The 15408-nt window shown below is 41.6% G+C and overlaps 1 protein-coding gene across 2 annotated transcripts in view; it reads left to right on the top strand.

Annotated features, from left to right (window-relative positions):
• Nucleotides 1-15408, top strand: part of foxp4 (forkhead box P4) — a 114004-nt gene that overhangs the window by 65320 nt on the left and 33276 nt on the right. For both annotated transcript variants that reach the window (XM_041782601.1, XM_041782600.1), the window contains exons 4-5: nt 7790-7912; nt 11629-11736. In XM_041782601.1, the coding sequence (XP_041638535.1) occupies nt 7790-7912; nt 11629-11736 (231 nt within the window). The remainder of the gene's footprint in view (nt 1-7789; nt 7913-11628; nt 11737-15408) is intronic.

Below are 15408 nucleotides of genomic sequence, written 5' to 3'. Positions count from 1 at the left end.
ATTTTTGCATATGTGAGTGTGAAAGGCCAGGCTCAGTGATTGGCCTGGTGGGATCCCAACTCAGCTGCACTCAGCTGATGAGGAAGATGCACCAGTTAGGAAAATTGGGACTGATTTGACACAGATGTAGCGATATAATTGAGCTGATTACTGATCCCAGTATACATAGATGTTTTTTTGTATTGAATTGAATTTATTTTATTTGATAGGGATGATGCAGTTAAACAAAGTTTCATTACAGAGCATGAAGCTGATGTGCTGAGTTTACAGTGATTGCTAATTTCCAGCTCCTGTCCCTTGTTGGGCCTTATTGTACAGTATGTAACAGCATAAAACAGCACAGCGGTTTACAGAATAAAGAGTGACAGTAAAAACTACCACAAAAAACATACAGAAATGATGTAATCCAATGCAAATAAGAAGTTTAAAAATTGAAGGAATGTGTGCAACTCTGGTTCACTTATAGCCAGCGCGTGACCTTTATTGTAAAAGAACTTTAAATCTTGGATTAGTTTTAGTCCAGTTTGTAATGTATCCAACAGTTTACAGCTTTTGGAGAAAGCTGACTGTCCAAATCTTGACACTTCTGTATGCTGCAGTTTCTGTTCACTGTGCCTCTTGTTTCTCTGCTACTGTCCTGTCTTTGAACAGTTTTTTCAATGTAAAACTCCTATAATGCCAACATTTTCTCTCATATTGGCCATTAAAACAGATCAGTTTGTCTAACAGGTCAACTCTTAGTAAAAATGTGTCTTCTTTGATTTGGCTTCCAGATACATACATCAGACTCCAGCATCAGATTGATTGGAGACAACATATGAACATTTTCTTATATTGGTTCAAGCAGTATTATTTAAGGGGGGCTGATATCAGCTGATAGGGATGTTAAACCAGTGCATCTGTGCATCCCTGGTTTACACAGTTCCTCTGTTATATCTCTTCTATCCATTCCATTATCTACTTATTTATTACTTATTTTGATAAGTTTAGTCATACACACACTGTACTCCTTTGTCCAAAGAATGTATTCCCTAATCTATAGATTATATTCCTGCAAAGCTTTTTATGTCAATAATGAAAATCTCATTTACAAGCTTGTTAATATGCAGTTATTCATACTGCAAATAACTCAACCTTGCCATTGTTGGCCCTTTGGTTATTTTATTTTGAAAAGAGCTAAAAAAGGCCTTGATTTTCAAACTGCTGTTGAATGCCCAGCTAACAGCAAATAAAACTGGCAAGTCACATGTGGATACTAAGATGAGATAACCTGTTATTGATCTCACAGTGGGAAAATTTAAAATGTTCAAATCAGTGTTAATTCAAATCGTAACTGCTGTACATATGATCTGATTATATTCTGCCCATTGCTGTTTTGTGCTGACAGTAACAATTACTGTTTTTTTAACCTTTGTATTGTATTCACATCTATTCTTTGAACTTTCCTGTTAGCTTTTTTTGGTACAATACTTCTGGTTATTCTATGCAAAGTACTTGTGTTTTTTTTTATTTGTAGCATCTTAGCAAAAACTAAATGTTCATCTAAATGAAATTAAAAGGGAGAATCATGACACCAGTCTATCTGTAAGCCTAAGTTATCAGCTGACTTTAAGAGATTTACATCAAAGAAATCCATGTAGACAACAAAAATTCTTAACTCTAGTGAAACGTTTTAAATTCATTTGATTTTATTCAAATTAACAAACATTTTGGCCTGGAAATAGCTCCATATTCTTTGTATCAGTTAACTGAACTTAGTTAAAATTTAAAAACTAAAATCAAAATAGTTGTAGCTCTCCAAAAAGCAAATAGAATTCTACAAAGAAATTAAAGAATGAATTTTTGTACCAGACAGTCAGTAATAGATCCAGAAACACAAAAATTCAGTAAAACTCAGACCTCCAGGAACACATGGAGATTTTTTGGCTCCACTTTACAAACATTCACTGTTCACCTGCTCACACAGAAACATTACGCAGCAAAAAGTCTGAGGCAGTAAGGTACCCGTATCTTCAGCCCACCCCACCTGGCTTCGCTCATCAGTCCTCCCCTCCCAGTAATGTGGCCCCTGGCCCCACTGCAGATTAGCTGGAGGAGGGGTACTCACTGCACACAATGGGGCCCTTTTTTACTTCCAGCCGAGGCCAGGCCCTGAGCTCCAAACAACGCTCTGAGCACAGTGGGTGCTCCTTCTATTTCTCTTTTTCACTCCAGTGCTTCTCTCCTTCACTCCTCTGATTTTCTCTCAGATTTTTCTGTGGCCTCTTTGCTCAGTCTCCCCCACTCTCCCCCATTACTCAGGCTGATGAACATGGATGGGCTGTTTACCTGGGAAGACAGAGAGAGGGACGGAGTGATAGTGATGATAGCTGGTGAATAAACAACCAAAAGAACACAGGGAGTTCACCGTACACCATTTGCTTATGGAGAAATGTTGCACCATGGCACTCATTGATCTCCTCTCACCCCTGCTGGAAACTAGAGTGCTGTGGCAGAGGAGGGTCATAAAACAAAGTTGTGCATGAATAAAGACAGAACTATTCCTCGAAACATTTGCAACTGTCCAATTAGAAGAGAAGTTGGAGCTATTTAAAAAAATCAAAATGCATTTACCCATAATGTTATTTTGTTAATTATTATATAATATGTTGCCAAAAGAAGATTCGAGGGTCAGAAGGCAATTTTTTATCCGAGTGATTGGATGTGTGTGTGTGTTTGTGTGTGTGCGTTTCTGCGTGACAGGTCAAGACACAGAGAGGCAGACGTCCCTTCCAGGGTTTAGGTGGTAATGCTCAGCGACAAGGATAAACAGCACTGGGGTTTTCACCTACCAGGAGAGAGGAATAGGAAGGAGGAGGAGGATGGGGGGGGGCTGGTCTGTGTCAGCCTCTCTCTCTCTTCCTCCTACTTTCTCCTCTGTCATTTTTTCAATTATCCCTCTCCTGCGTGTCCCCAAAGACCTGGAGGCAGGGCCCGCATCATTTAGACTGAGAGCCTGTTTAGATTCTGATTATAGGCTGCTTTCTTCTCGACACTTGCTGCCGTCACACACACACACACACCTACTGCACATAAACACACACACATGCTGGTATTGGTTGCATAGATTGAGCCAGTATGATGTGAACAGCTGGAGAAGTGAATATATTTGCTCATGAACTGTTAAGGCTGTTTTAGTTGTTTTTCTTAATTTGTGTCCAAAAAGTTACTCTGTAAAAGTATTTAGATGCTCTTTTTACAATAAATTACACTCATTTTTATGTGAGTAAAACATGCATATAATGATGTTTAAATGTGCTGATTTTCAGGGGTATTTGTTATCAAAGACCTCAGTTAAAAAAGACTTTCAAAAAAGTTGATCAATTTCACAGTCATGGGAAACAACAGAAAATCAGAGACAGAGCAAAATGATCAGAAATTGTGACGTCCTGGAAAATCAAATCAATATTCTCCTATTTCCATATCAGTTTCCAGAAACAGTTGACAGTGTCATTTGAACGGGCCAAATTATGTTTAAGATCATATCAGTTAGAGATAATAGTTTATGGAAAGTAGTGCTAAGAATTGGCTACACGCTCTAAACACATGCAGGTCTCATCATTTAGTAGCACCTGCAGAAGGTAGCATCACAGCTGTAGTGGTAGAGCCATTTACTTAAGTTTAAAAGATTCACTTTTGGCTGCTTACTTTAGTAGTTATCGAGTGTGTGGGTTAATGTTGCTTTTTCTCATCTTGTTTTGAACAGTGGCCTTTTTTAGGTTGAAGGGTTGTCATTGAACTTTGAAATGCTGGTTTCAAATTTGTGATAACAAATGGTACACTGGTTTAAAATATCAATGCTAGCTAAACTGAGCGAGTCAAACACCAGCTAAATACAGGCAAACTGTACTATTTTGTCTTTGCTACCATTTCTTCAAGCCCAGTGCTGCACTGTACTGGTAAAATGAACCATATCATTGCCATGAAATGGATAACTTTGGCAGCTGTGTCTCAGATCTTACAAAATTTCCACTTGTTGCTACAGTTTAAAAGGTTAAATTATGTTTTGCTTAACTGTATTCTTAAATCTCCAGGGCAAAATACAATTTTGACCACATTCTAATTTTAGATTTTAAAAATTGATAATCTGTTGATGCAGAGTTGCATTTTGCCTTTATTTATAGGACCGCTGAAGAGAGACAGGAAATAGCAGAAGGGAGAATGGGGAAGCCATGCACCAAGGGGAATCGATCCTGCAACCAGTGCATCACATGACTATAGCCTCTGCTTATGGGCACCTGCTCTATCTACTGAGCTACACTGACACCCAAGCAGTGGGAACTCTGAGTAGATATGTAGGTTTTAAATCTAAAGTTTACTCCTAAATCATAGAAGATGCTGTCTGTATCTATAAAAATATGGTGCAGCGCTGCACAGGGCCTATTCCCTTTGCTGCACACTGGTTTAATATCAGATAGCCGTACTTTTTTCCCAGCATCCCTGATTTTTCATCTGAAATGGAAAGAGGGGCTTTCCTCCTCGTTAGAATGAAAAGTCATCAAGGGATGAGAGGAGAGTAGAAGAGAGGAGAGAGAGAGGGATGGAGCCTCATTGAAATGCAAGCTCCATCTCCCTTCGTCTTTCTCTCTCTCACCCCTCCTCTGGGACTCCCTGCCTTTCTCCTCCTTTCTCCTTCCCATCTTTAGGGCACTCCCTCGCTCCCTCTCTTCCTTTGTTAATCAGTTAAACTCCCTCTTCAAACAACCCCTCTAATTACTCCTCCACTCTCTGTAAACGACAAGGCTGTCTCTCCCTTTTCTCTCTCCCTCCCTCCCCTTGCACCCTCTTTTTCCAAGACAGGGGTTGACCTCTGTCAGGCAACGACCTCCTTGACAGTGTGTGCCTGCCTGTGTGCATGCGTTGTGTGTGCATGTATGACTGATTCTTGCATGTTAATGAGTTGAGTGACATCCTCTGTTTTAAAAATGTTGCTATTATTAGCGGTTCAACTTTCACATTCATAAAATACCCACAGGATTGTGCGATTGTTCACCCATATTTTCGTGCGCCTTTGCTCTTGGTCACACTTTTTCTTTACTTAAATCTACTGGTGAAAATTCCTTTTCCCTTCTGCATAGCTCATTAAACATTTCTCTGTTTTTCAGCCATTATTTCCTTTTTCCTTCCCTCATTCTTTCCTTTCTTGGATACTATCCTTGCTTGCCCCTCCAATCCTTCTCTTCCCCACCCTCAGCTTCACCTCTCTCCCACTAATCTACCACGCATCTTCCTCTTTTAAATTAACATGCAACACTGGAAAAAAAATGGGACGACAGCGGGGAAAAAAAATTAAATGCATTTAATAAATGGCTGACTTCAAATCGCCCGGCTTTTCAGACTCTCCCTATTCACAGTCCAATGAAAGGGGAGAAATCATTCACCGGGAGAGACAAAGCCGAATGAAAATATAATTCCGCATTGTGAGGCGCTTTTGTCCTGGCCCGTCAAATCTCTAATGGCGAGGCTTTTGTTTTGTGGCGGCGCTCTCAGGCTGGCGGTGTCGTATGGCGGTGGCAACGCAGGCCCCATAATCACCACGCTTTGTGATATTAGATTATAGGGGCAATTAATGGCGTCAAACCTTAACTACTCAGCATTCAGCCTGCCACACACTAACACACACACAAGATCAGCCTTAAATACACGCACGCACACACAGTGTAGTATATCAGCGCTTGCACACATGGACGCGTGTTCGTTTCTGGCATCAGAGCGTCAGCCAACACACAGAAAGGTGCTATAACTCCAGTAATTATTAAGCCTGTGACTGGGAAATGTCAATGGCGGTGTGTATAAAATAGAATGTATGAGTTGTCAGGGAGGAAGAATGGGATGCACAAGAGCAATTAATTACAGCTTTTCATTTGGCAGCTTAGACTGACAAGGCCCGGCGGCGGGGGCAAGCTGGCATGACGCCAGGCAGCACCCATCACCCACCTCCCCCACCCACCTTACACCCCAGAGCCCCCATCCCCCTGGCTTTTTCCTTTACCAACTGCCACAACAGCACCCTTCTTCCCCTGCCTAACCCCTGCTGACTCTTTTTCTTCTTCTTTTTGTCTTTCTCTGCTACTTCTTCCTCTTCTTCTTTCTCATCTCCTTCTTCATCTTTGTCTTCTCCATCTTCTTTTCTTGGTCTTCTTAGTCTCCTTCTTCAACTTTGTATTCTTCTTTGTCTCCTTCACCTTCTCTTCTTTCTTCTCTTTCTTTAACTCACACACTTAAGCACTAAAGCTAATCCATCTAACACCTTTTCTATTTTTTTTTCTCTCTGTCTCACAACCAATTCCAACCTCTTCTTCATCCCCTCCATCGTTGAATCATGTAGCTGGGAGTGTGTTTAGTTAGGGGTGTCTGGTTTGATAAAAGCAGAGTGTGGGGCCTCTGACAGACACACACAGAGAAATAGACAGAAAAGGGATGGAAAGAGAAAAGCAAGGGGAGAGGGAGAGAGGGGGGAGACAGGGGCCAGGTGGGGAAAGTGGGTGTTAGTATTTACAGCCAATCTTGTTTACAAAGTCAAATCAGCTCTTTACAGATTTAATTTCCCACTGACAGCTCTCTTCTCGCTCGCTCTCTTCCCTCTTGCATCACTCTCCCTACCTGCTGTCCCCTCAGGTGCTGTGGTGATAGATATTAGAGAGAGCTCCACACACATTGCACGCCCACATACACACACAAGCCCACACAGATGCTCAGTCTGACCATGAGAGATATTGATATATATAATTTTTTTCTACTATGGAGTGAATATAGATAAATGGTCAGTTTAAGAGGCCATAACTCAGCCTTATATATCTGTGTAAAGCAGCCATCACTTCCTAACAGAGAGGATTATTTGTACTGAGAAGGCAGTGTGGTTTATTGATGTGCAGTCAGTGACTGAGTGAGATCTCACTCCCTAAATATCCGACTGTGTGTGATCAGCTCTGTCTCTTTATCCCCTTCATTGTTGTCTCAAAGCTTAATTCAGTTAATAAATACAAAAGTACTTTGTCTTCAGCACTGTCTGTCTGCTTTCTCAATATATTTCCTCTATTTGTGCGTGCACGTGCAGCTGCTGATTTATGTATTTAGCTTGTTTTAAGTTTTGCAGTGTTTGTCATCAGATTAGCATCTCAGCCCAGCTCTGTGTACAATACATGTGCATTCAGAGCGCTTGCACAACACATCTGCGAGAATCACATCCCCTCTCTCTGTGTCTGCCTTTGGCTGCCTGCAGCTCTATCTGATCAGATAGACATCTCATCAGATAGACCACTTTGTTGTTCCTTTCTTCTTAGCCAGGCTTGACTGCGTGGAAAGAGAATCGGACGCCGTCCTAATCATGTGTTTATGGAAGCAGATAAGATTTTATATCTTACAGGGAGATTGCATATCTTGTCCTTTTATCTGCCTGTTGTCTCTGAAATTGTCTTTTTTTCCCCCTAGTGAAGGAAAGTGTCAACAGTGGTGCGTCAGTCTGTTTGTCTTTATCTGAATGTGCCAGCTTTTCTTTGCAGTGACTAACAACAAAGAAACAGAGACAACACACCTCTCTCACTTTACCTGTCCATACCAGCTCACTGTTCAGCCTGTATTCACTTTGTTTGTTTTGAGTCAAGCATTCAGTTGCAGGCACAGTCATGCTTAAAGTGCTGCTTGTGCCATTTCACAAAACTTGACTCACTGATTGAAATGTCCTACTTTTACAAACTGGCTTCAGAGTGTGGAAACAATCTAAATATTTCTGTGTGTGTGCTGGTTTCAGGTTCCCGTGTCGATGGCCATGATGAGTCCGCAAATGATCACTCCACAGCAGATGCAACAGATCCTGTCTCCCCCTCAGCTCCAGGCCCTGCTGCAGCAACAGCAGGCTCTAATGCTTCAGCAGGTAACTCACACTCTCACAACATATTAGCAAGTTCTTTGGTTGGATCCCGTCCCAGGCTGACGTGTTGGGATGTGTCTGTTTTAATAGGTGCTGACACACTGGGCGTGATGTATCTTATTCAATTCTCAGAGATCTTTGAAGATAAACACACATCCACATATCCACTTATACACACATTGTCATTTGGAGTGTCTCCTCTTTAGCATTGTTGCTAGGAGAATGTGCATGCACCCGCCTGCTGGGGCACACATGCATACCTATAAACACACACACTTGTAGGCTTTTTAGCATCAGGTGGTGAATCATAGTGATTCAGGAGTGTGTGTTGCAGCATGGCAGGTGATAGAGGAGTTGCCATGTCGACAAACCAATAAACACTCTTCATCTGCTACAGATCTGTCAAATACTCAGCCACACCAACCTCCTGACCTCCTACCTACACACGCAAAAACACACAAACATAACCTTGTAAAGGTGGTAAAGAGTGCTATTAAAAGAGCGGATTGTTGTGGCAAATTGTGGCATACAGGATCTCTAGCAAACACATACACATGCTGGCAAGGCCAGGGCAGAGCATAGATTTAATAAGAAGCAGTAGCTTTAGGCGAGTGTAAATTTCTAGTGGGAAGATCTGACAACATGTATCATAATGGAAATGTGAAATGTGCTGGCTTCTCTGGAAACAGACATGCAGATGGCTAAGAAGCTCTTCACCGGCTCTTTTTTCTTTAACGAGGAAAAAGGAGACGGGTGGTGGGTGGTTGGGGGGTCGGGGTGGTAATGCATGCACACACACACACTGATTTCACTCCCTCTATTAAAACCACTGAGTTTAACATTGCTCTCCCACTTAATTAACCACAGTATGGACTTGCTCTTAGTGTATATCTGCAAATCAGGCACTTTTGCAGACTCACACACTCTGTCTCACACATACACACAGAACAATCAACCAACATATCACTCACTGAAGCATTAAATTTCATATCCCTATGGCAATACGGCATTGTATAAGAGTGTGTAAGTAAGGTTTACAGCCCACTGCAGCCCACACAGCAGTTGTGTGTTGGCACAGGCACAAATTTGTGGATTTGCATGTAAAGTTGTGTATGTGTGTGTATTAACCTTTAAGTTTCCTCTAACCTTTACTAATGCTACAGCTGCTGTGCCTCTCTTTTCTTGGTGTGTTCACTAAAGTCAAGGTCATGGTAATAGGCTGGAGAGGTGAGTGCCTCACTTACACATACTCTTAATGCACAGAGCCACTGAATCAAATCATTAAAAAGACCTTAATTATCACTTAATTATTCCCTCAACTCACCACTCTCCAGCCAAGTGTGTGCAAGTCTGTGTGTGTGTGTGTGCTTGCATATGCATTTGTCTGTGTGATGAGGAGGCGATCAGGCCTAGTGACGCGGAAAAGAGAGATTAACTCCGCCTAAGGAGCGATGAAACAGAGGAAAGGCAGATGGAGAAGAAAGAGCAGCAAGAAGGACTGAGTTGTGCATTAAGAATACATTTTTAAAAAGGAAGAGTGAGTAATGCAAAGCTAAAGCTGTGGCTGAAACAAGGCTGGAAAAATACGATAACTTAACTAGACCTTTGTGTTATGTCTGAGGCTGTGTGTTGAGGATGGACAGTAGTGTGTTGGAGTATGTGTGTGTAGTCAGCTCATTGCAGGGTCAGAAAGATGAGGGACTAAAACAACTGCTACTCTGTGAAGTCATTCTCTGAGGCTGCAAAGCCTCTTTGAACATTGACGCACCATGAAACAAAGACAAACTGCGGACAGACACATGTACAAGCTATTCTCAAGAGGATAACCCCATACACGCACAAACTCACACACACACACTGTGGCCAATGTGAGTTTTTCTAGCAGCCGTGCTCTCCGCTCAGCAAGATTATGATCTTAATGGAGCTTCCTGAGTAAATGAATGATTAGTTAGTCAAACAAACAGACGAGCTGTGGTCTGTCAGTGGAGACTGTGTGTTTGAATGCAAATATGAATTTATATGTGTGTGTTTACATTAGAATTCAGTCTGATAATTTGAAATGAATTTTGCATTGCAGTCTGCTTCACTCCAAAGAATGTCTGCATAATTTCAGCAGGAAAAACACAAGGGATGCACAATACTGGATTTTTGACAAAATCTAATATGTTTCCAAACATGTTTTAGCCAGTACCAGTACCGATATTGACACATATGCACCTTTTGGTATTGTAAAAACCCACAAATGTGTCTCCTATGCAAAGAGAGGTTGAGTCAGCTCAGAGAGGAGTAGGTAGGTACACAGCCTGGAAGTTATTCTAGAATTGTCTAGAATTACAAACTATTTATTTGACCCCTCCTCCCTTTTTTGCTCTACTGTAGTATTTTCCTATTTCTTTTGTAAGTTTACTCTATTTCCCCTTATTTATTCAGCATTATTACTGATAGGCTTGGTAACAGTTGCAATTTAGGTATTTAGTAGTCTTTCATCATATTTACTCTCTCATTGGTGAAGCTGATGTTTGTTGATTGTTTTGTTAATTTGCCGATTGAGATCTGGTGTCATGTGAGAAGTTGGTTGAAGGTGTGTCGCCGCTTCCTATTCAAGATATCTTGCCCATTTAAAAAAACTGTTTGCCTTATGAAGGTCTCGTTACAAAACTTTGCAAATAAATACCCATTTTTGCAAGTTGGTCAGTGTGCAGTTTCCTTTGAATTGTTTGTAGGAAATACCCTCTAACGCACCTGCCTTAAGAAATAGATGTGCAAAGCAATTCTTACATTTTTGCCATGATGTAAGGCCAATGCATGATTTATGCTGCCAATATGTATGGCCGATATATTGTCTGTAAATATAGGCAGAAATATATTTATCGTCCTATACAGATATTTCACTTTTAAAGCTAATAAGTGCAGATGCAATATTTTGTTGATAATATCATGCATTCCTTAAAAATCACTCATGAAGGTGAGAAATTTGTAGGAGGGGATATCAAAACCATGAGTTTCTCTTACATTCACCGGGCCAATGCCATAGCAATGGCTGGACCACCTACTAGTTGCTAACAATACTCTTGGGCCTGTGATCTTATCAGCACATGGTCTGCAAACAGCCTATTTTTAGATTGAAGGACTCCAAACACAAGAAGCCAGCTCTCTGAATACAGTATCCTGAGTATTTTGCAAAGTAATATCTTAGCATGAATTTTAGTGATTGTGTTTTTAAGCATGTCTTTGTGTTTAAAGAGCATGTACGAGCAACCTTTTCCACAACTTCAGTTTCTCACATGCATTCATCTTTTGAGAGATTTATAAATTTCAAAACCATGTTTCTGTTCTCTCCATTATATTTGATGCACCAGTTTTGCGCAGCAACATCTTTCTGTACAGCATCCACTCTGCATCAATAAATCTGGCAGGTGACAGCAGGCTTATACAATAGCTTTGACACACAAGCACCGTGCAGCACACTTTGACACATTATCCAGCTACATAATGGAAGTTTCTCTCAGGTTTATTTTTGTTTGTTGCAAGTTTTCTTGTTCACCACACAGACAGTATCAAACCTGGCCTTCACCTACAGCAGAGTCATGCACCTGCTCAAGATCCCCATTGTTGCCGTACTGTGGTATTGTGAAGGGTTGATACAAAGTGTGTTGTAACTCACTTGCCTCATACTTTTTGTCCCCCTTCCCTCCCTCTCCCTTCTTGTCTGTCTTTAGTTACAGGAGTATTACAAGAAGCAGCAGGAGCAGCTGCATCTCCAGCTTCTGACTCAGCAGCAGCAACAGCAGCAGCAGCAGCAGGCTGGGAAGCAGGCGGCAAAAGAGGTGAACATCGCCAAGTACACACTCACTTAGCTCAAGCACACTCTGAAGTGCACAAGTGCCCTTAAAAGCAGTGATAGCGGTTGACATGCAAAGGAAAAAAAATCACATAAAGGGTTGGACGTATAGTATGTAGGATGCATATGCAAGCTCGCTTTCCCTCTTCTCTGTCTTTGCCTTTTCCTACCTTATCCTATGTCATGTTTGTGTTTACAAGCTTCTTAAATAAAGGGATGATAATTATGGATTTTTTTCCTGCTAGAATGCTTTACAGAGGCAGTGAAATATTGCTGTGCTAAGCTGTACGCTACACCACCAAAGTATTCATTTGCATGCCTTCAGCTCTAAGCCTGAGGTGAGATCTCTCTGTAGGAGGGGTCTGCCACTCTCTTAATTGTCAATTAACCTTGCAGCACTAAGATCCTCCCTTGCTCTCGCTTTCCATCTCTCACACACCCGCACACACAGAAATATGCATGAACACACACACTGTACCAGGTTTAAGCACAGCTGTGGTACAGTAGGATAAAAGAGGATCAACTGGGATCACATCGTAGCACAACAAAGAGGATCTTAATCGATCAGACAAGATTACTTTCATAACGTGTGTGTACAGGAGGTGTTATGGGAGTGTAGTCACACCCATTTGTGCAAGTCTGTGTTTAATAGAGACATTCTTGTTCCATGAACACTCATTCACAAAAATATCTGAGTGCACAGAGGACCGTGTAGGAGCCTGGCTTTGGAAGAAGGGCCTCATGAGACTTTTCTGATAAACGCATGAGGAGGCACATCCTAGATTCCCCCCACTCCTCCCAGTGGGTAGACCACCCCCCACCCTACCCCAACCTCCCTCCAAACCCACAAACTCCTCGCTGAGAGCAGTCAACCAACTCGACCGTGACCAAAGCAAACCAGTTGTGGTTGACTCGCATGTTGAGTGGGTGTCTGCATCGCTTTTCCCCCTGTCCTCCCTTCTCTCCGCTGCTGTCCCACTTTTCAGGTTTGTTGTCCTGTAACAACAAGACAAGTGCAAACACTGGTCACATCGCTACACACACATGCAGAGAAAGGCAGGGCAGAGAGGCTTGATGTGTGATGGTTCAATGCACAAACACATACACACAGGGGAATATGGCTCCCTACAGAGCTTCACGCAGCTGATATGACTAAGGCCAATTCCTAAAGTCTCTGTGTATTTTTTTGTTTTTATCAAGCCATCAATCAGAAAAAAACACCTTTAGCGACAGCTTTTGTATACTCCTGGTCAAACAGGCGATAACAGGGAGTGCTTGTGCAAACTTTACTTTCCAGCGGGCCTTGAACACACCCAGAAAACAAGGAAACAGGAAGAGAAAGAGAAAACAGTAGAGGAAGGCAGGCAAATAAACCAGAAAAATCTCGTCTTTTGCTTGAGTGGCTGTGACTTTTTGACTTCTTCCCTCTTCTCTGCAATTCTTCTCCACTTTCCTGTCTGCGTGGAAGTGATGCATTGAAAGAGAGTGTATGTATGTGGAAGTTGAGTCAGTGTTTGTGTGTGCAGCCGGTGCATTTGGGACTGGTCAGGAGTCAGCTTAATGAAGTGACTCTGACCATCACGGGAGATTGTGTACGAGTGTGTGTCAGTCTGTGAGTGTGCATCTACAGTATGTGTATGTGCGCATCAGCCTGTGAGTGTCCCTCTTCATGCCTGTGTGTGTGTGTGTGTGTCTGTGTGACTGGCAGGCTCAGACAGTGTGTGATGTGCTCATAAATCACATTGACAGCCTGTTACTGCGCTAGCTTTGGCCACTCAGCCACAGCTAATGTAAACAGAACACAGGCACACATACACACACAGGGGAGAAATGTGTGTTTTAAAGAACCATAGCCATATCTCAGGAGGGAATGAGAGACAGCAGGGGGAGTGTAAGAAATAAAATGGACAGGCACGTAGAAAAGGGGGGGGGCAGGAGGGCTGAAGAGAGAAAGGGAACAGAGCAAGAGGCGAGGAAACGCTTTCGTCAGGACTTTGTGATCATGATAAACCATTTATTGCAACAAATGAGAATTTGGCCGCACACTTCAAAGAACCGAAGTATGTAAGCATGACACAGATTTTGCCTACAACACCCCTCGCCTTTTGACAAAGCCTAGAAGATTATACTTTGTTACATTAATAGTTCTACTTAACCAACAAATTGTAGAATTAGATTAAAAGAAAAGTGCAGGAGGAGACGACGGTGGTAGACGGAGTAAGCAGGATTAGACAGTCTGGGTTTGTTCTTGTACTGTAGCTGTGTTTGCATGTGATTGCTGACTCGACAACCTGACCTGCACCTGAACTTTATTTGCCATTTCCAAAGCTGGAATTAAAAATTCTGGGAGACTCATGGCCCTTATATTGAACTACTATTTACTAGCCCTGCAGGATGTGAGAATTTAGGTGATGTACAATAACACTAGGGTTGATATTGTTTTTCAGGGCCGATACTGATTTTTAGTAGTACATGAGGCATGCACTGCTGCAATATATTTCGCGTCAATCTGGGCATCTGTCCTTCATGGTATTTGGGAAAGGCAGAACCTTTCAAAAAAATCTCTTTGCGAACACTGTGTGTGTCACATTTATTGCAGGGCCAATCAGAGTGACACAGCATATGATGTAGTGGGCATGTGCCACCCCTGGGAGAAAATAACATAATGGGAGCACAACAGGCAGACTGTTCACTATCAGTGGAGCCAGTTGCTGGATTAAACTTTTGCCAAAACTGGTCAGGAGAACGGCATAAACATCTTTTCCACCAAGGAATGCGTTCAGTTTGGTTCTTATTTCTTCTTCAAACAAAGAAATTCTGTTTGATTTTAATAAAACTACTGCTCTAGCTGTACACCCACTACATTTTTCACCACAACTCAAGCAGGGCTTGTTTTCAGGCTTTAAGTACAACTAAACCATGCCTGTAGCTACCACATCATTCTCCTCAATTGACACTGATTAGTCCGGTCATCCTCTGACTAGGAACAAAAGTTTGTGATTGAAGCTTTTTCAATATGGATCTGCCTAATGACAGATTGAGAACCAATCAGAGAACTGATGGAATCAAATTCATCTAAAAGTAAGACCATGGTTCCTAGGCCTTGATGCTGCTGTTAAAATTTCTGTAATGTGTTTATTTTGAAAGGATGGTAAAATTGTATTTAATAAAGCAGCCTTACTGTTGACCTACACAAGATGTTTACTTCTTATAAATCAATTCAGATGTCTCCATATGATCTACAAAAGCAAACAAGGCTGTCAGTGAAATGATTGATATGTTTTTTTATCATCATTTGTAATTTTGTAAACGTTACAGTGAGTTAGGTGTCAACGTGATGAACTACGTGCTGTCAAAACAGCCTTTGTTTACATTTTTCCACACAAAGAGTTTACAATGAGTGACATATTTGTTAAGATCAAGTGGGATGGGTTTTTTTTTTAATCAGAAAACACCACAGATACATGTGCAGGACAAACAGCAGAAAGATGAGAGGCACTGCCTTGTCCCAAAATTGATGCAAACTTAAAGCTCCTCAAAGGAGCTTACATATAATGATGAGCAGTTTCACTGTATTTGCAACCTGTTAACTTTGATTTTTGGACATTAAGACATTTTCTTGGCCATTAACTTCCTTGTCAAATTAGTACCATGGTAA

This window comes from Cheilinus undulatus, linkage group 3 (assembly GCF_018320785.1).
Source record: "Cheilinus undulatus linkage group 3, ASM1832078v1, whole genome shotgun sequence".
In the NCBI taxonomy this organism is placed as follows: domain Eukaryota; kingdom Metazoa; phylum Chordata; class Actinopteri; order Labriformes; family Labridae; genus Cheilinus; species Cheilinus undulatus.
This window is presented reverse-complemented; position numbering and strand designations above follow the sequence as displayed.